Here is a 27,347-nt window from a genome sequence, read left to right on the forward strand (position 1 = left end):
TCTGTCTTTCTCTCCCTCTACCCACCCCCTCTTTCTCTCCTTGCCACTTTGATCCTTCCCTCTGCTTTCCCTCGGTCAGTCTCTCCTCCATTTCTAACCAGCACCATCCTGTCTTTCTCAGCATCACTATTAATTTTTTTATTAAAAGCAGATTCAATTCTTGTCCTGAATGAACGATATCATGATGTCATGTCATGGAGTGATCATGGAAATCACAAATCAGAGTTTGGACAACGACCAAAACACCTTGATCTCATAAAGCACACAGAACTGAAGTGTTTATATGCAAGCGAGATGTTTACCATGTGAATCATATTTACCAGAACCCATACTATACTGCTTCCATGTAGTCTGCGTGTATAGGCTGTGTGTGTGTGTGTGTGTTTCTGAGTGGTGGTGGCCGTGCCTCAGCCTGTGTGTGAGGTCACAGGAGGCGTGGCTGGGGGTCAGAGGTCAGAGCAGCGTGGCCCCTGGGAGCCTCTTTCAGGGCCGACCCCAGCAGGAAGTGAAGGAACGGCCCGGCGATGAGGTGTCAAAGTCCAACACTTTACATTGACATGGAAATTAGGTGGTTGGTTGGGGGGGGGGGGGGGGGGGGGCGCGCGCGCTATACCCACGGACATTCCTGGGGGGGGGTACACTCTAGTTCCTGTAAAGGAGGGGGGTTAAGGAAAGGGAATAGTGTGTGTGTTTGTTGTGAGGTGGGGGGGGTCAATTGCTGTTCACTAGGCAACACCATCGACCACTGTCAGAATGTATCCTCTTATTCCATGTAGGAGACGACAGACTGACAGACAGACATGTAGACAACCAGCCATCAGGTCTGTGCTCAGGCTGATCTACACAACCGCAGACCTGGTTTTAAACAGTTTTTTTTTGTGGTCGTGACATCATTCCTCCATATAGACCACCTGCTTAGAATGCACGTGTCGCTAAGCAACCACGTATAGGCCTCTCTGAACTTGTATGGGCCTCCGAAGACCGAGCAACAAGTCTCCTCAACCAGAGAAAGAGGAGAGGGAGAGGGAGAGAGAGAGAGAGAGGGAGAGACACAGAGAGAGAGAGAGAGAGAGAGAGTGAGATCGATAGACCCTCACAGACATTTATTGAGAGAATTTATCGTAGCGCCATAACTAACTATGAGTTTGTTCCGTGTCTCCTGGCGGGAGTTATCGAGGGGAGAAGGGAGGCTTCGTCCCTCAGTTATGACATCAACACCACAGCAGATATGGCAGAAAGAATTGAATACTCTCAACAACATTATTGTTATGATGACACCAATACTTACTACGCGATCTGACCACGACACCAACACAACCCGGCCCTCTGTAAGCCTGCTCTGGCACACTGGTCCTCAATTAGCTTGTAATATCATAAGGTTATTAAAAGATTATTTGATTATAAAGTTAATCTTCCAGACCAGCTGGTTTAAGTGCCTTTGGAATACTGGGGTCTTGTTCGACCGTGCAGCCGTTCAGGTCGTATTTACACGCTAATGGACCGGTCGATATCGCTACTGTCTGTACACAACAGACCCTGCAAACTGGCCTGGTCTGCAGGAAGAGAGGGAGGGAGGGGGGCACCTGTTGTCCCGTCAGTCGGCCGGTAATCACTGCTCTCTCTCTCTCTTTGTTCTGTCCATTCTCTGTATGTCCCATGACTCCCAGGATGGGGCCGCTACCATACATGCCAGAGAGGCTACCCCGGGTTCAAGGCACATTATTTGGGGTGGAGTTGGCAACGCGTCGGGCTGGCCCTGGGGTGACTAACCTTGACGTTTGAACTTCAGTCGGACTGACAACGTAAAAGCCACTCGGCTATTCCCAAAAGGCCTTTATCGAAATAAAAGTTATTCACAATAAGAAAAAAAAACGAAAAAAAAACATTGCATTCCCAAATTGTATTTTCTCTCATTTGAAAACCATCCCGGAAACAAATCATCTAAGAGAACTTTGAAAGGAACCGCTAAAAACCTACCTGTCCCATGTTCCTGTATCCGTATTTGTCCGCTATCCGGTCGGCGTTGTCTGGTCCGCCGCTTATCCGAACAGCCCAGTGGTTCGTGTAAATCCGAGCTTTGCACGGGAGAGACGTCAAGCCCAGCCAGAGCGCCAACACACACACCAGCCCTCTCCCTCTCCTCAGACCCCCGTCACAAACCATCTTTCCCCACTTTTTCTGCGACCCTCCCGCGTCTCCCTCCTCCGACTAGGCAAACAACCAAACTTCTCGTCAGCCGCAGAGCAAAGCAGCAGGATTCTCATAGAGCGGTTCGACCAGCCTCCACACATACACGCAAAGAAACGGAAGAAAAGAAACAAGAAAAAAAAAAACGGAATCCGAAAAAATGCCTCACAAGCCCGTTAATCGGTCCCGCTCGGTGTGTGTTCTCCTCCGCATGGAGAGTTCGAAGTTTGCGGTCGTGGTTGTTCGCGGCGGAGGGGGGTAGTGTGTGTGTACGGAGCTCTGGGTTAATGTATTTTCTCCAGAACTCGGATGTTGGTTCTCTCTCTGTCTTTAAAGTGGTGAAATGGCCACAGCGCCTCCCCCCCAAATCATCAGCGACACTCCGGAGAGTAGAACGACTCACCCGCGGGGGCTGCCGCAGATCCGCTGGGTCTTAGAGGCACACTTGTTGGATTATACAGCTCTCCCTCTCTCTATCTCTATCTCTCTCTCTCTCTCCATCTCTCTCTCACTCACACACACACACACACACACACACACACACACACACACTCTCTCTCTCTCTCTCTCTCTCTCTCTCTCTCTCTCTCTCTCTCTCTCTCTCTCTCTCTCTCTCTCTCTCTCTCTGAGAATTATATCATATCAAACTAAAGGAAATAAGATATATTCTTTTAAAGCCAGTATGAAGGACAGACACTCTGAGACACAACTGATATCGGATGTTATTTAACAGAGTTGTGATTATAACACAGAAAAATGTCACATAATGACACAAACAACCGCTTTTAGGATACTATAGATGACCCGACAATCACAGCCAGACCTCCAGAAGACTGATCTGCTCTGCTCTGTCCCAGGGTTAGGACAATCTCTGGTGACGGTCTGCTACACTTCATGATGAGCCTCCTCGTTCTGATGGCCTAGACCTAGATACAGGACCGAGGATACAGGGCTAGGCTGATGGCCTAGCATACAGGGTCTAGGATACAGGGCAAGGATACAGGGGATGATATAGGGTTAGGATACATGGCTAGGCTGATGGCCTAGGATACAGGGCTAGGCTGATGGCCTAGGATACAGGGCTAGGATGCAGGGCCTAGGATACATGGCTAGGCTGATGGCCTTGTTACGTCTCTCTCGTCACAATAAAACACATTACGCAGCTCACATTCCGTTCAGCGTCACGCCGGCAGGCTAAACTACAGCATTATGGAAGTTGGCGTTATTTTTTTGTTGGCTTTATTCAACTTTATTTACTGATTGATAGGTTTTTGTTTTGGTTGCAGTTGCCCGGAGTAACCCAGCAGCACCAGGGACAGCTGAGCTGTTCCACCTCCAACACCAGGGGGAATCAGCATAATTGCTCTAATTGCGGCCAATTTCTCGGTGAATGGAGCCCGCTGTCAAATCTAACAACAAGCGGGGGACAAGGATATCTCACGGTCCTCCAGAACCAGATGAAAGGGACCCAAACCCCCCCGTGACCGCTGCCTTTCACGGGCTTGTCATTTAAAGCACTGAAAAGGAGGAAAAACAGGCGATGATTTGAGAGAGAAATCAACGACCCAGCTCACGAGCGACCGAGCCCCCCATTCACGGCCCGGGCCTCACCGCTGGGGGGCCAGATCCCGCGTGACAAGCCCCCCCACCCGGCCGTGAACTCAGTCAACCCACAAAACGTCTTTGTCGAGGACCGTCTGAGAGTCGTCACAAGGGACAACAAACCCTCAGGCATTCCTGCGTACATTCCTGCTGCTGCCTCGGAGAAACAACATGTTTCACCAGCGTCCAGCGGGCGTGAGGCGCGTCATATCCGCCCGTCCTGCTTCATGGCGTATGATCAAATCAAATCTAATGTAATGTAATCTTATTTTATTCGTCACGTACATCGCATACAGCCGTAATTGACATTGGGAAATGTTTTGGGATATTGCTCCTCGAACAACAGTCAACAACAATCAACAAATCAACAATACAATATAATCTAGTAATAATAAAACAGTGACAGTAGTAGTGCATAAGGGTGTAGTGTAAGTAGCAGCAGTAATGACTGTAGTAATAACAATAGTAATACAGTGTCAGTAGCAGCAGTAATGACTGTAGTAATAACAATAGTAATACAGTGCCATGTATGTAGCAGCAATAATGTCAGATGTGCAGAGCAGTGGGTTGATGACTTAATAATTATAATTAACTGTTAAATAATCAACAGAAGATAGATTTATAGTAGGGCTGCGGAGGCAATAACAGGCGGGGGGGCAGTGTGTATGTGTGTTTGTGTGGGGGGGGCAGTGTGTGTGTGTGTGTGTGTGTGTTGGGGGCGGGGGGCTTCCTAAGGAAAGGGGAGGGTAAGAGGGAGGACTATACATCCGAATTATCCCAGCACTCCGTGTTTTGACATCACCGGGATCCGAGGCGGCTGGTTGAGATGGACAGCAGACAGACAGACAGACAGAGACAGACAGGCAGGCAGTGGGCAGAAAGACAGACAGACAGACAGACACACACACACACACACACACACAGACAGGCAGGCAGGCAGACAGACAGTCAGGCAGGCAGACACACAGACATGCAGGCAGACAGACAGGCAGACAGACAGACAAGCAGGCAGACAGACGACACAAGTCTTTTCTCCCTCCCTCTGTTTCTCCTTCTCGCATGCTACCTCTCCCTCACTCTCTCTCTCCCTCCCTCCCTTTCCCACTGACTCTCTCCCTCCCCCCTCCCTCCCCCAACCTCTCTCTCACTGTCTCCCTCCCTCTCTGGGTGGGATTGTTTCCAGGGATCTGACCTCTGAACTTCACTTTGACTTCTAGCGCTGTTGAGTATAATAGCACCTGCCATTCACGCTGCCTCTCCCTGCCTCTCCTGTCTTACATTTACATTTACGGCATTTAGCAGACGCCTTTATCCAAAGCGACTTACAACAATCTACAACATTTGTTTAAGTAAGTGAATCATCTATCCATCAATCATCATAAGATAAAGTAATCAATGCTCGGACCAGGGGCCATAGGCAGTCACAATGCTAGCATTTTTGTTGTTGTTAATTAACAGGAGAGAAACTTGTACAGGGGGGTTGAGGTGAAGATGTCTTTAGGAGGGACCGTTAAAATGTTCAATCTACGGCAGAAGATTGGTAGTGACTCTGCAGTCATGACAGCAGTGGGAAACTCGTTCCACTAGCGGGGCACCAGGACAGTGAAAAGCCGTGACCGAGGAGTGCGGCTGCTGCATCCACGTAGCGGCAGTGCCAGGCGGCCAGCTGAGGTGGAAGAGCAGAGTGATCGGGCAGGGGTTTGAGGGCTGACCATTGCTTGCCTCTCCCATCTCCCTGCCTCTCCCAGCCCATAATATATACTACACAGGAATGCAGTGTGTCAGATGGGTCCAGGGGAGGCTGGCGGAGGTAGAAATCGGAGGACGGGCTCGTTGTAATACATGGAACAGAATGAGGACAAACACATGTTTGATACCGTCCCTCATTCCGTTCCATGCATTACAACGAGCTCATCCTCTGATTTCTATCTCCACCAGCCTCCCCTGGTCTAGGGGCAACACCACCCTTCCCTCTACCTCTTGGCCTTGTTTGTTCTTCCTTCCTGTTAGAAACCGCTGACATGGCGTGAGTTGATTGGTGAAAGCATAGTTCTACATGTCATCACCTCTACAACCCATCACTTCCTGGCGTGAGGCGATAGTGGAGTGTCATGTGATCAATCAGGAAGTAAGTGTCCATCTCGCGTCTTTCGATGGACTAGAAAGTGATGGATCGTAAAGGTGATGAAATGCGTTCTACGAAAGCAAAGTAGTGGAGACATTTTAAAGCGAACGGCATGAATGAGTGGACTGTGTGTGCCCTCTGGTGGTGAAACCTCATTGCTAAGTGGGATTCTTGGGACGAACCCTAGCATTCACCCCAACCTTCAGTGTTAACTTTAATGAGATGATATCAGAGTTGGGCCTTTCCAAGGATCCCAGTTAGCATGTGGTGTTAAAACACGCTGTAGAACGTGACTGTGTGAGCACCTGTGTTCTCATTATCTAGTCCTCCTGCTGGGTGCCATATGGCAAGAGGAACACAACACTCCACCACACTCAGCAGAATACACACTCAGACACACACACACAATAACACCATTGATTTCTCTCTCACACACAAACACAAACATGTTTTATGATGGTGGAACATTGTTTTTTTAATGTGTGTCGTGCTGGGCTCTGAACCTGATTTTCCTCTCTGAGGACAATACAGTATCTCACACACAAATACAGTATCTCACACACAAAGGAACAATAAAGACAAAGACTTTGATTGTGAAGATATCAATAACTGAACCCCCTCCAGTACACCTGACTATAGATCACCTGCAGTGTCCTAGACGCCCGTCTGTGTAAGCTCTCCCTGGAGCAGACGCTGAAACTGGTCATCTGCTTCTCTGATGAAACACCATTATTCTGATGCTCCTCTAAACAGGCCTCTCAGACCAACCACACACAGTAAGTCAGAGCAGAATCACGGATAGTTTACACACTACTCCAGGTTCTGGTGCCCTGTGCAGTATTCTGTGCAGCAGGGGAGGCTGGTGGAGGTAGAAATTGGAGGACGGACTCATTGTAATGCACGGAATGGGGAATGGTATCAAACATACGTTCAACACCATTCATTTCAAGGAGCTGATCCTCCGATTTCTACCTCAGCCAGCATCTCCTGGTGTGCATCTCAAAATACAGATTCTAAACAAAGTCTCCTACACACTTAAAATCAACCTCTCACTGTCAAATGTGACACACACACAATAACTTGGATAAGACACAGTGCCAACTGCTCAGAACTTTTATTTAGAGGGAAACAAGGGTTAAAATTAAATTAAAATATAAAATTTGAATGGGCAGGTCTTTGAAGGGGGGTGTTGATGAAGAGGGGTGGGGGGGGCAGAGGGGAGAAAGAAATGGGGGGGGGGGGGGGGACCTACATCTACAAAATGGAGTTTTAAAAGAGGATGGTCATGTGGGGACTCAGAGTTGTGTATAAAAAGGAGAAGAATGCAGTTTGTTGAATGTGACCCCATCCGCCCGCCCCCCCCAATCTGAGATGTCCTCATCTGCTCAGTGCTAAAGCTCTCTCTCTCTGTCCTGTTCCTGTCTTTTCCCATTTTCCTCTAAGGGAGGGTCGGATGTTTTTTTTTTTTTTAATATTTTCTTTATCTTTGTAACGTCTTTCCTGCAGTTTTGAAAAAGGTAAACAAAAAAACGTCCTTCAAAAATAAAATGCAGCAACCACATTTCATGTCTCTACTATTACATATACAGTATATATATAAATACATACATAAATATCTTACATGTACAACCAATTTTGAAAAGGGAAAAGAGAGAACAAAAAGGTTATGAGGACTTTGGAGGCGAGGAGGGAGGAGGGGGGGGAAGAGGAGGGGGAGGTGAAAAGGGAGGATGGGGGGATGGAGGAGGAGGGAGGCTTATGTTGGGTAGTGTGTCTTTTAGCTTCACAAAGAGCCTTTAGAATGGGGGGCGGGGCGGGAGGGGGGGGGGGGGGGGTAGAGACCCCCCAGGGTGCCCCCCCCTCCTCCCCCAAGGGCCTCCCTCCTCCCAGGGCCCCCCCTCCTCCCAGGATGCCCCCCTCCTCCCAGGACACCCCCCTCAGTTAGCCCAGTAAGGAGAGCTTCCGTAGGAGGACTTGTTGCCTTGGCTCTTCTGCTGCATGCTGCTGGACTGGCTGCGCTGACCAGGCCCGCCCTGTAGGGAGAGACAACATACAACAGTGACTCAGGGGGCATTGGTATGAGGAGTGTGTGTGTATGAGGAGTGTGTGTGTGTGTGTGTGTGTGTGTGTGTGTGTTACCTGTCCGTCCTGGGTCATGTGATGGTGCAGCAGCTGGGAGTGAGGCTGCTGGTGAGCCGGCAGGATGTGGAGGAAGGGGGTGGGGCCATAGCCAGGGGCGGGGCCAGGGTTTAGGGGGCCGGAGCCCCCCAGGGCTGAGGGGAGGCTGAAGGGAGGGGGGGTCCCCGTGTGGAAGCCTTGCTTATCAAAGGACTAGAGGAGAGGGGGAGGAGGGAGAGGAAAAGAGGGGGAGGAGAGCATTATGTTCTGAGGTACTGCTGGGTTTTAAAACATCCAATCAGCTGCTTGTTACTAGAACATGACTCATCAACTTGCCTCACCCTTCAACCAATCAGAAGCCTTTAAACCTGGACAGTAACATGTGACTTGGCTACAACAGAGAGAGAGACATTCACCTGTGTCTTACTGTACATTGAGGCTCCCATGTCAGGAACTCCTCCACTGTTGCCTGAGCCTGACAGACCTGGAGCTGGGAGAGGGAGGGAGAGGTACAGTAAAAGAACTGTTGCCAGGAAGGCTAAATCACCATTTCTAGTGAGGGTCCACTCTAAAGAGTTGTTAGCAGGAGTAGTGTGCGTGTGTAGTAAGTAGTTGTGTGAGTGTGTGTAGTTCGTAGTGTGTGTGTAGTTCGTAGTGTGTGTGTGTAGTTAGTAGTGCGTGTGTGTGTGTAGTTCGTAGTGCGTGTGTGGAGTTAGTAATGAGGCAGGGCACCACAGTAGGCCAGCAGCGCTGCGTTCCGAGCTAGCTGGGAGAGATGCAGTGTTGTGTGTGTGTAGTTAGTAGCATTCAGAGCTAGCGGGAGAGATGCAGTGTTGTGTGCAGGGCTCTGTATGTCTCCGGCCCCGCCCAGGGGCGTGGCAGTACGTTACAGGCTAATGCTGCGTTCATGCGATCTCGGAAACTCCCAAAGTCATTCACAGAGCTCTTTCTCTCTCTCTCTCTCTCTCTGAGGGGAACCCCTGGCAGGGAGATGGGTTTCCTGGTTCCGAGCGCGCATGAACGGAACATTACAGTGAGGGGGTGGGGTTGTGGGGAGGGGGCGGGGCAAGGCGTGTACCTTTCCCTGGGCCGCTGCCAGCTGACTTGTTCTGTGACTGGGCGGAGCCTCCGTACCCTTTACTGTACTCCCCCGCATGGGCCTGAGAGAGGTCATCAAACGCTGAGAGGAAGAGGGGGAGGGGGGGGGAAGGAGAGCATGAGGAGGAAGAATAGTGGGAAGAATAAGACAGCGGAAGAGAAGGAAGAGGGGGGAGAGAAGAGGGGGAGGAGGAGGATGGAGACCGGACAGAGAGAAGCAGTAAGGCAACCGGACAGATAGAGCATGTGACCAGGCAGCTACCTTCAGCAGGGGCGCCATGCACTAAAGCAACTGTCCCTTGACCGCGCACGCACACACACGAGATTTCCTTCTAACACATAGTATCTCCCTCTCTCTCACAAGCAAAAAGGCTGAGTCGATGTTTGTTTGTTTGTTTGTTTGTTTCTCTCACCCCCCCAGCCCCCCACCTGTGCCATAGGCGTGCTGGCTGTAGCTGGGCTGGTGCTGCTGGTGGTACTGGGAGGGGGAGGGGTTCCCCAGCGGGTTCCCCAGGGTCATGGCGTTCTGCTTGGCCGAGGCTGGAGGCACGAAGACCGTGGGTCCGTACTGGAAGGCGCTGGGGACCCCCGGCATGCCAGCGTAGTAGGGCAGGCCGGTGTAGCCATAGCCCGGGGGCAGGGGGGGATTCAGGAAGGCCTGGCTCTGGTTCTGCTGGGCCTGGCTCTGGGTCGCACCCTGGTTCTGAGCCTGTTGGTTCTGCTGCTGCTGGGAGGGGGGGCCGCCCGTAGACAGGCTGGTGGGGGGGGCCGGGGACGAGGAGTCTCCCCTGCCAAACTTAGTTGCCTCGCCTGGGAGGGGGGGGGGGGGTTGAAAGAGAGGGTTGTCAGTGAAGGAGAAGAATGAAAATACAAGCATGAATACAAAGAGGGATGGTGGGTGTGTGTTCATGGAGGTGTAGGTGTGTGTGTGTGTGTGTGTGTGTGGTTACCCGAGTAGGGGTTGTTGGCTAGGCCGTCTCTGCCTGGCATGGCTGCTGTGGTACCAGGGAACGGCACCCCATAATAGTCCTGGAGACAGAGGAGACTGGTCAATACACACACACACAATGATTGTCTGCTGAAACAAAACATGTGGATGTGTTTGAAAACATCTTTGAGGGGAGGCTACTGGAGGTAGAAGTCTGAGGACAGCTCAAGGTAATGCCATTCCTCATGCTGTTCCATGTATTACAATGAGTCCGTCCTCCAATTTCTACCACCAGCAGCCGCCCCTGACGTCTGTGAAAGACGGGTGACTCACCATGGGCAGACGAGACTGAAGCATCTGAAGGTCCTCATATCCATAGATCTGCTTTAGAGACAACAACAGTTGAGCTATACCAACAACAACAGTTCAGCAACATCAATAACAGTTGAGCTATAATATCAACAACAGTTCAGCAACACCAACAACAACAGTTGAGCTACAACACCAGCAACAGTTGAGCTACAATAACACCAACAACAGTTCAGCAACAACAGTTCAGCTACAACAGTTGAGCTACAAAAACACCAACAGTTCAGCTACAAAAACACCAACAGTTCAGCTACACCAACAGTTCAGCTATAACACCAACAGTTCAGCTGTAACAGCTCAGCTATAACACCAAAAACAGTTCAGCTACAACAGTTGAGCTACAACAACAGTTCAGAGACAACAGTTCAGCTATAACACCAACAACACCAACAGTTCAGAGACAACAGCAACAACAGTTGAGCTACAACAACAGTTCAGAGATGACAACAACCGCAGCGCAGACAACAAAACAGTTCAGCTACACCAACAACAACAGTTCAGAGACAACAGTTGAGGTAGGACTAGACACAGGACTACTGCTGCTCACTAATCACAACCTAAGATTAGATACAACAACAGAGAGCGAGGGGAGGGGGAGAGCGAGGGGGAGAGAGAGAGAGCGAGGGGGAGGGAGAGAGAGCGCGGGGGGGAGGGAGAGAGCGCGAGGGGAGGGAGAGAGCGAGGGGGAGAGAGCGAGGGAGGAGGAAGAAGAGAGAGAGAGGAGGGAGGAGAGATAGTTACCGGGTATGCAGGGAGCAGGCCTCCAGGGCCCATGATATACTGGTTGGCCAGCAGGGGGGGCACTCCCTGAGCCAGGTTGGGAGGGGCTTTACCTGGGGAACAGAGGAATACAACCAGGGAGGGAGGGAGGGAGAGATGGAGAGGGAGAGGGAGAGGGGGAGGGAGAGGGAGAGAGGGAGGGGGAAGGGAGGGGAGAAAAAAAAAATCCCATTAGCCTTGCTCTTCTCTCAAAAGACCACACCCCCTCCTCTCGAACCGTGCGGTCCATCTGACTCACCCGACGTTGTGGTCAGCAGGGGACCGCTGCGGCCAGCCGAGGAAAGAGGGGCGGGGCCATTGGCGGTCAGGCCCGGAGCTCCTCCCCCTCCGTGCATCATCCCATTGGATGAACTGTTAACCCCTGCCACGCCGCTGGGGATGGCTACGCCGCTGGGGATGGCCACACCCGATGACGAGTAACCATGGAGACCGCCGCTGTGGTCCTCACTGGACATCTGGGGCGGGGGGAGAGAGGGATGAGGGAGCAGGGGAGAGAGAGGGATGGAGGACGGGAGAGAGTGAGTGAGTCGTAGCTAGTTTAAACAGCAGTTTAACAGAGCGCTCAAAACATCATCATTATCAGAATTTAATAAACTCCCTTAACCACAGACGCACTGCGGAGAGGGGTGGAGCTTACCGTGAGGGCGGAGCTAGCCGAGAGAGCAGACACCGAGGCATGCGTACTGGTCACATGACTAGGGAGATGGAGGGAGGGAGGGAGGAGAGAACCGTGATGTCATCGTATAGTCAGTTTGAAAGTGTCCAATCAACTAGAACTGTATAAGGATTGGCAATTCATTTGTCAAATGAGGTCAGAGAGAGACACACAGACAGACACGGGTCAGAGAGAGACACAGACAGAGAGAGACAGGGAGAGAGAGAGAGACAAGAGACCACCTGTAAGCGGCTTACCTGCTGAGGGAGGGCAGGGGGGCGGAGTGAGACGGTGTGGGGGCGGGGGAAGGGATGTGGTGGGCGGGACCACTGTCACTGGTCATGGGGGGCGACACAGGCTTGGGGGTGAGGGGGGCCACCGATGTATCTGTGGGGTGAGGGGGAGAGAGGAGGGAAGAGAGGGGGAGGGAGAGGGAGAGAGAGAAAGAGGGATCGAGGGGGTGGGAGAAAGAGAGAAGCATTAATCTTAGTCTCTGAATAAACAAACACAACAAACATTCCTTCCTGAATCAATAGAAATTCCAATAATCAATAACTCTCCTGCTCCATTTAGTGATGGTAATAACAGCTCTGTGATCGTCTGCTCAGCCTGAGTGATGGGCGTGTCCCAAGGGATGGGTAACTTACTGTCCTGTGTGCTCTGTGTCCGTGCGCCAGTGTAACCGTTCTGGAGAACAGAGACATTGTTACGTTAAACACGTATGCATTAACGTTAAGAGGTAGGAAATATACGATGTGTAAGTATATTTTTAAGGACATTCATGTGAGGTTGTTCAGAGGGACTGAAGGAGATTCAGTCATTGAGGTTCTCTACACACTAAAGGTTCAGCTATGTGCTTGTAACCATCATTATCTCCTTCAGCAGCATGTTGATGCAGGTTAATGACCCTCTAACACACACTCTTCAGGTCTTTGAAGGTGTTGACTGGGGAGCTAGACGTACTGTGAGGGGTCCAGGGGGTCCGTCTTTGCTCTGGGGGTATGCCAGGTGGGGGGGCAGGCTGCGGGAGCTGCTGCTCTCCACCCTGCTGGCCGTGGAGGGGGCGGAGGAGGGGGCGGCAGCGCTGGGGAGACCCATGGAGGGGAGGGCCGTGGCGCTGGGGAGGCCCAGGGACGGGGAGGGAAAGCTGGGGTCCGACGCTGGCATGGACGGCAAACTGCCCAGGGGCTCACTGGAACCACAGGGGGGGAAGTGACGGGGGGGGAGTTAGAGAGAGACACAGGATGAGGAACAACTCAAGAGAGCAGACTAGGATGTTGAAGAGGAATTAAAACTGAATAAGAAACTACCTACAAACACTAACGCTGTAAGACTACCACACACACACACACCTGACAGGCTTGGAGAATAGGCTACTCTGGGGCGGCTGGGGTACCGGGGCGGGGGCAGAGAGAGGTTCCCGAGCCAATTCTGTTTGGCCCAGGTCCGCCACGCTGGGATCAGAACCAAAGTCCAACGCTCCAAACTGAACATTCAGACCAGAGACGTCAGCAGAACCTGGCATCTCCACCGCAGAGGAGGGGATCTGGGGAGGGTAGAGGTTTTTAGAAGACACTCAGACATTCATCCGGAAGTTGTATGTAGATGAATCATACCTCACCCAACATTGTGAGAACACAATACATTCACACACAAACTCCCTGTCCCAATCTAACTAGTAAACCTCCAGACCAGGGGAGGCTGCTGGAGGTAGACATCAAAGGACAGGCTCATTGTAATGCATGGAACGGAATGAGGAATGGAGCCCCGTCCTCCGATTTCTACCTCCACTAGCCTCCCCTGGTCCAAACACCCCCCCCCCCCCCCCCCCCTTTCTCTCCTACCTTGGAGGGGGGGGGTACCCTGCGTCTCTGGGTCTTCATCTGCCTCTGTGGGGGTTCAGTGACGGAGGGCGCCCCCGGGGAGGGTCCGTCCTGGGGCGGGGGCCCTGCGTCGTGGCCAGGGGGGGTGGGGGCCCTGTGGAGGGCCAGGGGGGGGTCCGGCTGGGGGGGCAGGGCGCTCTGGTGCCTCTGGGACAGCTGGCTGAGCACTGCAGAGGGCTCTGGCTGCAGCTTCACATCCACTGAGGAGAGACGGAGACGGTTACATACACCAATGTGTGCGCTCGTGCTCACAGTGAGAGGTAAATGGTGTGTGTGTGTGTGCGCTCGTGCTCACAGTGAAAGGTAAATATGGTGTGTGTGTGTGTGCTCACAGTGAGAGGTGACTGGGCCGTTCTCCTTGACCTCGCTAGAGGAGATGGGGGTGGAGCTCTGAGCGGCAGGTGGGCAAGTTTCCTTGGCGATGGCAGCGCTGCCCAGCGGCTGATTGGTCCGCGGGAGGGGGCGGGGTCCGTTAAGCTGCTCCTGTATCCGAACCTCAGAGGGGGTGGGCTTGGGTCCGCTCAGACCCCCGAAACCAGACCCCAGGACCGATGACTGAGGAGCACAGAGAGGAGAGTCAGAGTGTGTGTGTGTGTGTGTCTCTCACCAGCGTGGTCGTAGGTGTGTGTGTGCCTCACCAGCGTGGTCGTGGGCGTAGGTGTGTGTGTGTCTCACCAGTGTGGCGTGGGCGTAGGTGGGTGCAGAGGCGGCGTGGGCGTAGCTGTTGGAGGCGGCGTGGGCGTAGCTGTGTGTGGACGTGCGTCCGTTGTGGTGGGAGTTGGTGAAGACCAGACTCTGACCCAGACCCTCGCTGGATGACGCCTCCAACACCCCCAGATCAGCCTCCACCGCCCCCCCAGCCTTGGACAGCAGAGAGGCCAGGTCCACACTGGGGGGGTGGAGGTGGGGGTGGAAGATGAGACGAGGGAGAGGGGAGGAAGAGGAGAGAAAAGGGAGAGGGGTGAGAGAGAGAAGCATTAGCGTTGGTCTCAAACAATCATAATAAACAACCGTCTCTTCCTCCCTGGATGGATCGTCTGCTCCATCAGAGACCACAGGAGGAACACGCTTCACTCAGCCACACGCTTCCGACGAAACAAGATTATCAAAAAGCACCTTTTATCTTTCACCAATATAGGAAAACAACTATTGTAACATGGAGGTAGTTCCATACAATGCTGATTCTCCTGATGTAGCTGAACATCTTCAGGTCTGGTGGAGGAAGAGCAACATTGTAACATAGGCGGAGGGATCTCTCGACTGTGAGAGGGCTGGGTGGAGGGATATCTCTACTGTGAGAGGGTTCGGCGGAAGGATCTTACTTGTGTCCAGGTGTGGTGTGGCTCACAGGAGCCGAGGCGGTGAACACTTTGGTCTCAGACAGCTGGGGGAGAAAGAGATGGTCAAGAAGGCCTTTCTTTCGTGTGTGCGCGCATTTAAGTGGGTCTCTTGAGTGACGGTGTGAAGGAGTGTGTGTGGGAGAGTGTGTGTGTCTGTGCCCACTCACATCCTCATTCCAGTCCTCAGCGGCCCAGTCTTCCAAGTTTCCTCTCCATGTTCCTGAGGGAGAGGGAGGGGAGGGAGAGGGAGAAGGGGAGGTAGATGAGTTAATAAACAGATAATCAAACAGCAGACACACCGATACACACTATCAGTCCTGATGTGGCTCAGGTCAGTATGAGAATCATCCAGACCTACTCTGAGAAGGGGCATGTTTCCACCTCAAAGTAAAAGTGCTGTAAAATAGGGCTGTGTGTGAGAGAGAGTGCGTGTGTGTGTGTGAGAGAGCATGTGTGTGTGTGTGAGAGAGCGTGTGTGTGTGTGTGTGTGAGAGAGAGAGAGAGCATGTCTCACCTGTTCCTTCTGCACCTTCGTTGCCCTCCGTGTCCCAGGTCTCCTGACGAGACGCTCCAGAGTTGGCAGAGTAGTCAGCTGGGTTGAAGGTCCTGGGGGGGGGGGGGGGGGGGGGAGGGAGGTTTTAATATCACTGTTAAGAGGAGCCACTAGTAGAGAAGCTGTGAGGTTGTTCAGAGGGACTGAAGGAGATTCAGTCATTGAGGTTCTCTACACACTAAAGGTTCAGCTATGTGCTTGTAACCATCATTATCTCCTTCAGCAGCATGTTGATACAGGTTAATGACCCTCTAACACACACACAGTGTAGGTAGTACTCACCCCATCCCCTGAGTGGAGAACCTGCTCCCACCAGCTGCTCTTCCTCTCCCGCGACCCCCGGCCCCCAGTCCTGAAGACACACACACACCTGACCTCAGCGTCATCACACACACACACCTGACCCCAGCCTGTCCATCACCCCCCGCCCCAGCAGCTGCAGGACAGTACATTCCTCTATGTTGTGGGACTCAAATAGACACACTGCCAACTGCAGCCCTACACCCCCCCCCCTCCCCAGCCCTTGAGAAAACACACACACACCTGACCTCAGCGTCATCACTTACACACCCCTCTAGAACACACACATGCCCACCATACAGGCCCAGTCCCAGCCCACCATACAGGCCCAGTCCAGTCCAGTCCCGGCCCACCATACAGGCTCAGTCCGGGCCCATCATTCGGGCCCAGTCCAGTCGAGGTCCAGCATCCAGGCCCAGTCCGGTCCAGTCCAGGCCCACCATACAGGCCAGGCCCACCATATAGGCCCAGTCCAGTCCAGGCCCACCATATAGGCCCAGTCCAGGCCAGTCCAGTCCAGTCCAGGCCCACCATACAGGCCAAGTCCAGTCTCGTCCAGTCCAGTACAGGCCCAGTGCAGTCCAGTCCAAGCCCAGCATACAGGCCCAGTCCAGTCCAGTCCAAGCCCAGCATACAGGCCCAGTCCAGTCCAGTCCAAGCCCAGCATACAGGCCCAGCATACAAGCCCAGTCCAGGCCAGGCCCCCCATACAGGCCCAGTCCAGGCCAGGCCCAGCATACAGGCCCAGTCCAGGCCAGGCCCCCCATACAGGCCCAGTCCAGGCCTAACAGGGCCGCATACAGTAAGAGCACGGCGAGGTCAAGGTGGAACAGTACCAGTGTAGCGGAGGTGGTTGGGATTGGGGGGGGACCCGGGTTTGAACCCCCGGCAGCTACAGCAGCACTCACCTCTGCCTCTCCCCCGCCCACGATCGCCCCCTCGCTCTCCAGGACCCGCCTCAAATCCGTTCTCCTCAGACCTCACAGCTGAAACACACACACGTTACTGAGAGTGTGTACGAGAGAGAGCAAAAGAGGGTGTGTAGTTGGCAATGATTCACATCAACAAAAACGGCCCTATATGCGGCCCTCTTCTCCGCATGGGGGGGGGGGTTAGAGAAGCTGTGAGGTTGTTCAGAGGGACTGAAGGAGATTCAGTCATTGAGGTTCTCTACACACTAAAGGTTCAGCTATGTGCTTGTAACCATCATTATCTCCTTCAGCAGCATGTTGATACAGGTTAATGACCCTCTAACACACACACACACACCTCTGCCCATCCTGTCCTCTCCCTCCCGTCCTCGGCTGGCCCCCCGGCCCCTCCTGGTGGGACCCCCGCGGCCGCGGGTCATGTCCCGATCGCCCCTCTTCTCACGGCTCTCCTTTATGTCCGACGGCCCCCCCTCCTTCCCCACGCGCTTCTTCCCCACCGTCTCCCAGGAGGTCTGAGGGGGGGGGGGGGAAATAAAATAGGAAAAAATAAATATTATTGCAGGCAAACAAACACACTGCATGTGCAAATGTGGGAGGTGTTCCTGTCAGATGGGATGCTGTGTGTTTTAGGAGAAAACTATAAAGCCCGCTGCTAGAACACACTGCTACCATCATGTCCTCCCCAAACCTCAGAGTCTGTGTGTGTGTATCAGTGTGTGTGTGTGTATCAGAGAATGTGTGTGGGGGTGGGTCTCACCGTGTCAGAGGTGCTCTCCAGCAGGAAGTTGATGGCTCTGTTGACGTCTTCGTTGCAGTCATGGAGGGCCACCATGCACTCGTCCTGAGTCTTCCCAGTCACCTCCATCAGCTACACACACCCCCCCCATTTAAATACAGAAACAACTCAGATACACAAATGTAGCACCAGTTAACAACTGTGTGCTTGTAACCATCATTATGTCCATTATCAGAAAGATGCTGCAGGTAAACCACACACACACACACACACCTGTTTGACCTTATCCTCAAAGTCTGCATCATTTTTGTCGTAGATCATCTGGGCAAGCCGGATCTGTTCTGCTGTGGCCTGCGTTCAAGACAGCATGGTTAGCATCCTGACATACACACTAAAAGGTAGCTCTGTCATGCTGCCTCTGTGACTATACACTCCATGATGTGAGTGAGTGTGTGTGGTGTGTGTGGTGTGAGTGAGTGTGTGTGGTGTGTGTCTCTAATAGGTGATTTGGATTTCCTGGTTGTGCGCTAGTGATGGTAAGACAGGAAACACTCTCGTTTCCTCGAAACAGAGCATGATGCTTTATTTTACTGTGCCTTCCTGTTAGCGTGCTCTGTATGAATGCATGCATGTACATGATGTATTTGATATGAAACCCACGTATGTGTGTGTCTCTCACCTGTATCTGTGGCTGTGTGTGTCTCACCTGTATGTGTTTCTGTGGCTGTGTGGTATGTGTGCGTGTCTGACCCACCTGTATGTGTTTCTGTGGCTGTGTGTGTGCGTGTCTGACCCACCTGTATCTGTTTCTGTGGCTGTGTGTGTCTCTCATCTGTATCTATTTCAGTTTCTGTGGCTGTGTGTGTGTGTGTGTCTCATCCTGTATCTGTTTCTGTGGCTGGGTGTGTGGGGTTGTGTCTGACCCACCTGTATCTGTGGTGTGTGTGTGTGTGTCTCACCTGTATTTGTGGCTGTGTGTATCTCACCTGTATCTGTTTCTGTGGCTGTGTGGTTTGTGTGGCGGTGGGCAGTGTTCTGTCCCGAGGGCCCCGGGCCTGACTGCTGACCACTGAAGTCATCATATACAGTATATACAAAACAATGTATGTACAAAATAGAAAAATCTGAAACAGAGGGGGGGGGGGTCCATCAGCAATTAGGACATCACCATACATCTCTCCACTTCCAGCATGGTCCTGTTAACTGTCTATCATGTCTTAAAGGCCACACACACCTCTAGATCGATCGCTCACTCACTCTCACACAGCCCTCTAGATCACTCACACCCCAGTAGTCTGTGCGGCCGTAGCCAGGCTTTTGTCAGCTGTGTCCGTGCCATGTAAGACTATATAACCCCCATCCATCCACCAGCCCCGGTTTAAATATAGACATCCAAGAGGGGACTGTCCTGGTGTCAACTTTCATCTCTCACACACACCCTGTTCCACACTCCCTCTCTCACTCACACATTCAGTCTCTCACACACACCCTGTTACATACTCCCTCACACACACACCCTGTTACATACTCCCTCTCACACACACCCTGTTACATACTCCCTCACACACACACTCAGTGACAAAAGGCAAGTATAAACAGGTCAAACAAGCATCCATCACCTGTGGGGCACAAGCCTGTCAAATGATGAACTGTCAAGTATGAAAATGAAATGATAAAATAAATTGTCAGGAACAATGTTGAACAATATATGTTTGTTGTTCAGTGTAGGGAAAGGTTTGAGTGGCGAATCGTGTGGATCTGTATCGGTAGGGGTCCTAAGGCCTGACTCAAACCACGGAGCCGAGTCCAAAAACATCGGCAGCCATTTGAACAACATGTTGAAAAATGAAACTTCAACACCCGGACGAACGCGACTAGTGGGCCACACTAAGTAGAACTATGCGTTGCCCGATAAGTGATAATATTTAGGTATTGAAACACAACAAGATAGCCGAGTGGGAAGCTGCTAGCCAGCAATCTATCGTTAATTGACTTATTGCATGTGCGTAGCTAGCTGGCTAAGATAAGGTAAAGCAGCTGCCATTGTTTGTTATTGTGACAGCTGCTGGCTGAAATCACGGTGAAAACACAAACCAATCAACCGGACAGAGATTCGCATTCTAGAGCGTTAGATAACTACGCAAAATAAGCCGTGATTCTAGAATCTATTGTTATTTCCCGGGAAAACCAAGCGCCGAGAGGCAATGACGAGAACTGGTTATGTCTATAATAATAATTCACAATTAATGGGATGACTCACACTTGATTTTTTTTTTGATGACTAGCTACTTTGCTAGCATGTACGTGCCGTTACCAAGTAGCTAGCTTAGTCTTTGTTCAAACGTCCTCAAAGCTTGGCCAAACACGGATTAATTGGTCCTGTCTCATCATTAAAACATTAACAGGACAACTCGGACATCTATTAATGCGTCCGCTGGCGCCGACAAAACATGCTCGTTTACTAACTGTGTCAAATCACTCGCGTCCAGCAGTGTAAATACCGAGACAAAAATAAACAATGTCGACACGGAGCTCCGTCTCTTTGTGTAACCCAGTTGAGTAGCAAGCTAATATTAGCCAGCTAGCGATAGGTGGCTACGTTCATGGTCGATGGACGGTTAAATAAAACGACAAGAAGAAGTTAACTCAATAAGATAGCTAGCTAACATTATAAACAATATTAGAAATTAATTTGATGTGACGTGCGAAATTCACTCTAGTCCGGCGTGATATTTTAGCTGGGCAGCGTGTTATCGCGTTTGACCCGCTATTAGCTACATATAGCATGATAATTTTGTAGCTAGCATATGAAAACGTTCGCACAATGCATTGCGCTAGTTAGCCATTTAGCCGAGCTTAGCTTCAGAGTGCATCCCTACCTCCCCGTCACTTAGCACGACACAGGACGAGCTTGGCTAGCCGATTAGCTAACCACCTAGCTGACATCGTGAAAAGCGGTTAACTGGTGTCAATACATAGACTGTTCGGCCTTCCTCGTCAAAAAAAAGTACCATAACACTGAAGTATATCAAACGACGATCGTTGCGTATTTTATCGTTTATGTTACCATAACAAACCTTTTCTCTCTTTACCTGCTAACACGCTTTCGCTCAGCCAGCAGCAGATGCCGTCACGTGACCCACCGCGCCGCTGTTCAACCCTGAGTTACTGAACCAGCCAATGACAACGCGCCTAGAAGACCACGTGGTCCCTGAGTTACTGAACCAGCCAATAGCAACACGCCTAAAAGACCACGTGGTCCATGAATTCCTGAACCAGCCAATAACAACACGCTTAGAAGACCACGTGGTCTTACGGTTTTGTCCCTTCCGTGCGTGCTCGCTCCGTTTTATTCTATTATCTGACCGCGGTTTGGTTTGTCAGTGGGTTGGAGAAGCCTGCGTGCAGGGGACCGTTTGTGATAAGGGATGTGGAAACAGTTGGTATATACATTATAGTATCCATAGCAACAAGCTTCCCAGCAACTAAAACAAACTCAGATTGTTGAATAAATCTATTCCATGTGTAGGGGAGGCTAGTGAAGGTAGAAATTGGAGGATGGGGTCATTGTAATGCATGTAATGGAGTTAGGATTGGAATTCAAACACACATGTTTGATACTATTTCTCATTCCCGTCCATGCATTACAATGAGCCCATCCTCCGATTTCTACCTCCACCAGCCTCCCCTGATGGAAAGAGAGAACAGAGAGTAGAGGTAAATATACTGGAGGAGAGCAGCAGTGGAGTGGGGGAGGATGTGTGTGTGGGTGTGTGTTCACAGATCTTCTCCTATGGAAGAAATAGAAAACACAAACTCTCTGGTGTGAGTCAGGAGCAGTGTTCATTATCAACCAGGAGTCAGAAGCTTTAGTACACTCATCTTTAATGGCATCCTTCCACCGTCCTCCTACCATGTGACTCTAAACCGCTTTAAGGCGCAACACAAACAGAATGCATGAGATAATCATTGAAAATCATTTCATTTCAAACTGTCAAACATTTCAAAACTCTCCTGAGTTCCAATCCTCACCACAGTCACTTTGCTTGTGTGCCAATCACTCCTCAAGAGTTAAATAAACAATGTATCGTTTAAATTGTTTAAATAAACTGCAGGCTTTTCTGTGTTAGTTTACTGTGTGACACATGTCCCCCTCGCACAAGGATGAAATTGCTCTGTTCTTTAATGAATGACAATTTCATGAGCAAGTCCATACTCTGGGTCCAGCCGTGTGGTCTGAATCAAGAACTGGGTTTTCCATCAGCTCTTGTAGTGCTTTACACTTTGATCTATCACCCAGTCTGAAGCAGTATTCAGCATTAATAAACCTATCCTCCAATCTCTACCTCCACCAGCCTCCCCTGAGGCATAAAGGGAAGTGAGTGGCCACAGTACCTCCATCTGCTGGTCAGACAGATCAGAAACCGGCAGCCATCTTGTTCAGGCCTGCGTGTCAGAGACTGGCTGCTCTGGTACTGGGTGGACCAGGTCTACCATCAGTCCCAAATCTACCTGTCTGCCTTAGACTTGACTCTTCATGGTATATTATGAAGTGATTGTAGATAGATAGATCTCTCTCTCTCTCTCTTATGACACAGCTGCAGTGTTTCCTGAGTGTTCCCTGCTGTGCAGCCACAGCCAACAGGTTGTCCTTGTCACAGTGAAGAAGCAGAGGTGGCTCAGGTATCTGGAGCCTGGTTGTGTTCCCCTTCCCTGGGCCTATGGCTGACAGAGATGTAGGGTTGGGTCTAGGGGGCTGGAGGGTCTAGGGGGGTGCAGGACTGGAGGGCTGGAGAGTCTAGGGGGCTGGAGGGCTGGAGGGTCTAGGGGGGTGCAGGGTTGGTAGAGAGGTAGGGCTGGAGGGTCCAGGGGGGTCTAGGGGGGTGCAGGGCTGGAGGGTGTAGGGGGGTGCAGGATTGGTAGAGAGGTAGGGTCGGGGGGGTGCAGGGTTGGTAGAGAGGGGGTGCAGGGTTGGTAGAGAGGTAGGGTCTGGGGGGGTGCAGGGTTGGTAGAGAGGGGGTGCAGGGTTGGTAGAGAGGTAGGGCTGGAGCTGAACTCTCATGCTATGGACACACTGAGCCTTCTTCTTCATGATCTCCTCCAGCTGCTGAACGTACTCACTGAAGTCCTGCAGGACAGAGAGAAAGACAGGTCAGACAGGCAGGCAGACAGAGAGACAGACAGGCAGACAGACAGACAGACAGACAGGCAGACAGACAGACAGACAGACAGACAGACAGACACACACACACACACACACTCACAGACAGACAGTCAAACAGACAGGTCAGACAGACAGACAGGCAGGCAGACAGAGAGACACAGAGAGACAGACAGACACACAGACAGACAGACACACAGACAGACAGGCAGGCAGACAAACAGACATACAGACAGGCAGGCAGACAGACAGACACACAGACAGACAGGCAGGCAGGCAGACAGACAGACAGACAAACAGATAGACAGACAGGCAGACACACAGACAGACAAACAGGCAGGCAGACAGACAGACAGACAGACAGGCAAAAAGACAGACAGACAGACCACATGAATAGAGAGACCACTGGGAAGAAATTCATGGGCACAAACAACAAACAGGGAGAAAGAGGGAGGTGAAAGACAAAGCACCACACCAGAGTGTGTGTGTTTGTGTGTGTGTGTGTGTGTGTGTGTAGATCACCACACCAGAGCGTGTCTGGTTTACAAGGTGTGTGTGTGTGTGTGTGTGTGTGTGTGTGTGTGTGTGTGTGTGCGTGTGCATGTAGAGTTCTGACCATATCAGGCTGCTGACACAGGAGTGTCCCCTCTGCATGACACAGAGACTCCATCTCCTCCAGCTGCTCCCAATGGGCCTGGACCACACTGCATCTAAGAGAGAGAGGGAGGGAGGGGGGGAGGGTGTTGGAGAAAGAGAGAGATGGAGTGGTGGGGGAAGGGAGGGAGAGAGAGAGAGAGAGAGGGGAGAGAGAGAGAGAGAGAGAGAGAGAGAGAGAGGGCAATATAAATAGAAGGACACTAACGAAGGATCTGAACAGAGAGAGAGAGAGAGAGAGAGGCTGGTACTGACTGGGCGTGCTCCTGGACCAGGGCCTGCTGGGGAGAGAGAAGGGCTGTGGGTCCAGGGTTCTGGAGGGGAACGTCTGGACTGTCTGGACCTTGTGACCTGCCAGAACCACTCAGACTGTAGGAACTGTGGGGATAGTTAGAACTGTTGGAGCTGGGCGCTGGAGACTGGTTCTGTACCATGTGGTTGGGGTGGACAGGGTTGGTTGTGTGATGGGGTGTATGCGTGGTAGGGTTGTTAGTGGGTGGGGTAGGGTTGGTTGTGGGTGGGGTAGGGTTGGTTATGGATTGGGTATGGTTGGTTGTGAGTGGGACAGGGTTGGTTGTGGGTGGGGCAGGGTTGGTTGTGGGTGGGGCAGGGTTGGTTGTTTGACCTTTAGAGGAAGTGACACAACTGTTCTTGAACCCCAGAAGTTCCATGAGAGAGAGCCGTAACCGCCCCCCCTCATCTCCTCTCCCCTTCCACTCTACGCCAGGCGAGGGCAGTAGAGTCTCCCCTTCCTCACCCCCTCTCCTGCCTCCCCTCTCCCCCTCCTCACCCCCTCTCCTCCCTCCCCTCTCCCCCTCCTCACCCCCTCTCCTGCCTCCCCTCTCCCCCTCCTCACCCCCTCTCCTCCCTCCCCTCTCCCCCTCCTCACCCCCTCTCCTCCCTCCCCTCTCTCCTTTCTCACTCTCTCCCCTCTCCTCCTCTAGGAGGCCATGGGAGACAGGGCTGTGGTCTGGCCAGAGGAAGGAGTCTGTCGCTGGCTGCAGGTCCACCTGGAGCAGGGAGAGGGTGAGGGGGTCCATGGTTCTCCAGGAGGAGTCCCCCGGGGAATCCCCTGGTGGGGGTGGAGGGGGTGAAGGAGAGAGGGGCTTCTCGGCTGGGGCACGCTGAAGATGCTGATGGGGTTGGTTGTGGTCGTAGTGGTTGTGGTTGTAGTGGTTGTGGTCGTGGAAGAGGCTGTTATTGTCACTGTTGTTGTTTATGGACCATAAAGCAAAGCTGTCAACTCCTTCCTCCACCTCTTCTTCCACCTCTTCCTCCACCTCTTCTTCCTCCTCCTCTTCCTCATCTTCCTCCTCGGTGCTCCATTCTGCCTCCACCAGGATGTCCCCCTCCTCTCCCCCCTCAAGGGGGTTTCTCTTGTCCCCAGACTGCCCCTGGAGGAGGTCTCTCTTGCCCCCAGACTTCCCCTGGAGGGGGTCTCTCCTGCCCCCAGACTGCCCCTGGAGGGGGCCTCTCCTGCCCCCAGATTGCCCCTGGAGGGGGTCGCTCCTGCCCCCAGTTGTAGTTCTGTAGACCCCCAGTAGCTCTTCCAGACCACGAGAGACAGATGGAGAGACAGATGAGGAGAATTGGGAGAGAGATAGAGAGGCAGATAGAGAGGCAGACAGAGGCAGGAGCTGCTGCAGCTGCTGATGGTATCTCCTCAAACGCGTCTCTCTATCGTCATCCCTCTCTCTATACCTCCGCCTCTCCCTCTCTCTCTCCAGTTCTCTATTCGTCTCCCTCTCTCTTTCCCATTTATCCCCCTCTCTCTGTCCTCCACTACTCGTTTCTCTCTCCCTCCCTCCCCTCCTCTCCTCCTCTCTCCCCTGCTCCCTCAATCTTCTCTCCTCCATCTCTCCTTCCATCCTCCCCTTCTCTGCTCGTAAGAGGCTGGCATCATCTGACCTTTGACCTAGTGACCTCTGACCTGTGTTGGCTCCCCCCCCTCCAGGTGTGACCCAGAGGTGTACACCCTCTCCTATTGGCCGCCTCGTCAATAGACACACCCCTTTGTCCTGTTCTGCAATAGTACCCTCCCACCCCTCTTCTCCATCCCTCCTCTCCCTCCTCCCCTCTCTCTCCCTTCCCTGTCCCAGAGACCCTCTAAGCGGGGTGGTATGCTCCAGAGAGAGGGCCTCTCTCCCCTGTCCTCCCTCCTCCCTCGCCCCCCTTTTGGGTGTTGAACAGAGCAGAGCGCCGCCTATGGGTGCCCTCCTGGGTGGGGGGGTCTCGGCCCTGCGTCCCCCCCCTAGCTTCTGCCTCTTAGGGGGGCTCTTCCCCCGGGTCAAACTGCCTCCGCTGCTGCTGCTGGTCTGGGGGCGTTTAGGGGAGGGGGTCCCCACGCCCCCCCCCCTCCCCCTCCCCCTCCCTCCTCCCCTCAGCTCCTTCACCCTTTGGAGATCAGAGAGGACACACACACACATGGACGGATGGGCGCACACACACACACACACACACACACACACACACACACACACACACACACACAGTATCACATGTCTGATGACTAACCAATTAGATGAAACCTGCTTAGTTGAATGGCCAGGTCACATGACCTCAGTAACACACACACACACACACACACACACACACACACACACACACACACACACACACACACACACACACACACACACACACACACACACACACACACACACACACACACTCACTCACTCACCGGTCAGCATATCTCAACGTATTGAGTGTGTGTTCGGTTGCTAGGTGACCGGGGGAGATGTTGGCGATCATGCATGTCTTTGAGTTTCCAACAAAGGAGTCTTTCAGAACCTGCAGACAACACAATCAACCAATGATCACCCAGACCCTGCCATGCCTACAGAACACTGGGTTTGTGTGTGTGTGTGTGTGTGTGTGTGTGTGCGTGCGTGTGTGGTTGTGGTTTTGTGTGTGTATTTGTGTGGTTGTGAGTTTTGTGTGTGTGTGTGTGTGTGTGTGCATGCGTATGTGTGTGCGTGCGTGTGTGCGTGTGTGTGTGTGTGTGTGTGTTTACCTGTGTGAGCTTGCTCTGCCTGAATGGTGTGTGTGACTGCTCTTGGTCCAAGGAACGGATACACTCTTTCAGCTTTTTTGAAACAAATTAGTAACATATTAGCAACACACTCTTTTATCCCATTATATATGTGTGTGTGTGTGTGTGTGTGTGTGTGTGTGTGTGTGTGTGTGTGTGTGTGTGTGTGTGTGTGTGCGCGTGTGTGTGTGTGTGTTGGACCTACGGCCAGTAGACTCCGGTTGATCTCCGCCCCCTCCAGGCGGTTCTGTCTGTCTGGGTCTCTGGTGTCAACTGCTCTCTCACTGCCAGCCAGGTCCACAAACCACATCCTACACACAGCAGGGTTAACAGACCGCATCCTACACACAGCAGGGTTAACAGACCACATCCTACACACAGCAGGGTTAACAGACCACATCCTACACACAGCAGGGTTAACAAACCACATCCTACACACAGCAGGGTTAACAGACCACATCCTACACACAGCAGGGTTAACAGACCACATCCTACACACAGCAGGGTTAACAAACCACATCCTACACACAGCAGGGTTAACAGACCACATCCTACACACAGCAGGGTTAACAGACCACATCCTACACACAGCAGGGTTAACAGACCACATCCTACACACAGCAGGGTTAACAGACCACATCCTACACACAGCAGGGTTAACAGACCACATCCTACACACAGCAGGGTTAACAGACCACATCCTACACACAGCAGGGTTAACAGACCACATCCTACACACAGCAGGGTTAACAAACCACATCCTACACACAGCAGGGTTAACAAACCACATCCTACACACAGCAGGGTTAACAGACCACATCCTACACACAGCAGGGTTAACAGACCACATCCTACACACAGCAGGGTTAACAGACCACATCCTACACACAGC

At 52.2% G+C, this 27,347-nt stretch overlaps 2 protein-coding genes across 11 annotated transcripts in view; both read right to left on the minus strand.

The window, feature by feature from the left end:
* The window catches only part of pcsk5b (proprotein convertase subtilisin/kexin type 5b), a 28,137-nt gene extending 25,633 nt beyond the window's left edge, over positions 1 to 2,504 (minus strand). For all 3 annotated transcript variants that reach the window (XM_083673579.1, XM_083673580.1, XM_083673578.1), the window contains exon 1: positions 1,978 to 2,504. In XM_083673579.1, the coding sequence (XP_083529705.1) occupies positions 1,978 to 2,163 (186 nt within the window). In that variant the 5' untranslated portion in view covers positions 2,164 to 2,504. The remainder of the gene's footprint in view (positions 1 to 1,977) is intronic.
* Positions 2,505 to 7,012: 4,508 nt separating this feature from the next.
* LOC310807109 (ubiquitin-associated protein 2-like) lies at positions 7,013 to 20,762 on the minus strand. 8 transcript variants are annotated; one of them, XM_083673414.1, is made up of 27 exons: positions 20,699 to 20,762; positions 18,593 to 18,730; positions 17,880 to 17,957; positions 17,628 to 17,738; positions 17,208 to 17,382; positions 16,847 to 16,924; positions 15,921 to 15,990; positions 15,600 to 15,691; positions 15,253 to 15,305; positions 15,068 to 15,129; positions 14,421 to 14,634; positions 14,078 to 14,300; positions 13,707 to 13,945; positions 13,215 to 13,408; positions 12,826 to 13,054; positions 12,510 to 12,549; positions 12,120 to 12,249; positions 11,845 to 11,902; positions 11,446 to 11,662; positions 11,169 to 11,254; positions 10,392 to 10,439; positions 10,081 to 10,159; positions 9,560 to 9,940; positions 9,111 to 9,212; positions 8,449 to 8,522; positions 8,054 to 8,245; positions 7,013 to 7,947 (listed from the first exon to the last, which is right to left on the minus strand). In XM_083673414.1, exons 2-27 carry the CDS (start codon positions 18,686 to 18,688, stop codon positions 7,852 to 7,854), a joined length of 3,417 nt encoding a protein of 1,138 aa, XP_083529540.1. In that variant the 5' UTR covers positions 18,689 to 18,730; positions 20,699 to 20,762; the 3' UTR covers positions 7,013 to 7,851. The 8 variants fall into 8 exon arrangements, with proteins under 8 accessions (XP_083529540.1, XP_083529539.1, XP_083529538.1 ...); XM_083673413.1 differs by having other exon boundaries at positions 10,392 to 10,442; XM_083673412.1 differs by having other exon boundaries at positions 11,169 to 11,260.
* Positions 20,763 to 27,347: the final 6,585 nt, after the last annotated feature.

Source organism: Argentina silus (assembly GCF_951799395.1).
Source record: "Argentina silus genome assembly, chromosome: 7".
Lineage (NCBI taxonomy): Eukaryota > Metazoa > Chordata > Actinopteri > Argentiniformes > Argentinidae > Argentina > Argentina silus.

What these genes read in the sequence shown, in the direction of transcription:
- LOC310807109 (XM_083673408.1), bottom strand. Translation starts at nt 18,688, where the DNA reads ATGATGACTTCAGTGGTCAGCAGTCAGGCCCGGGGCCCTCGGGACAGA. An exon ending in CGGCCCAGTCACCTCTCACT is followed by an intron (nt 13,946 to 14,077) that starts GTGAGCACACAC and finishes GTCTCTCCTCAG; the next exon opens with TGGATGTGAAGCTGCAGCCA. An exon ending in TGGCAGCGGCCCAGGGAAAG is followed by an intron (nt 8,523 to 9,110) that starts GTACACGCCTTG and finishes TCCCTCTCCCAG; the next exon opens with CTCCAGGTCTGTCAGGCTCA.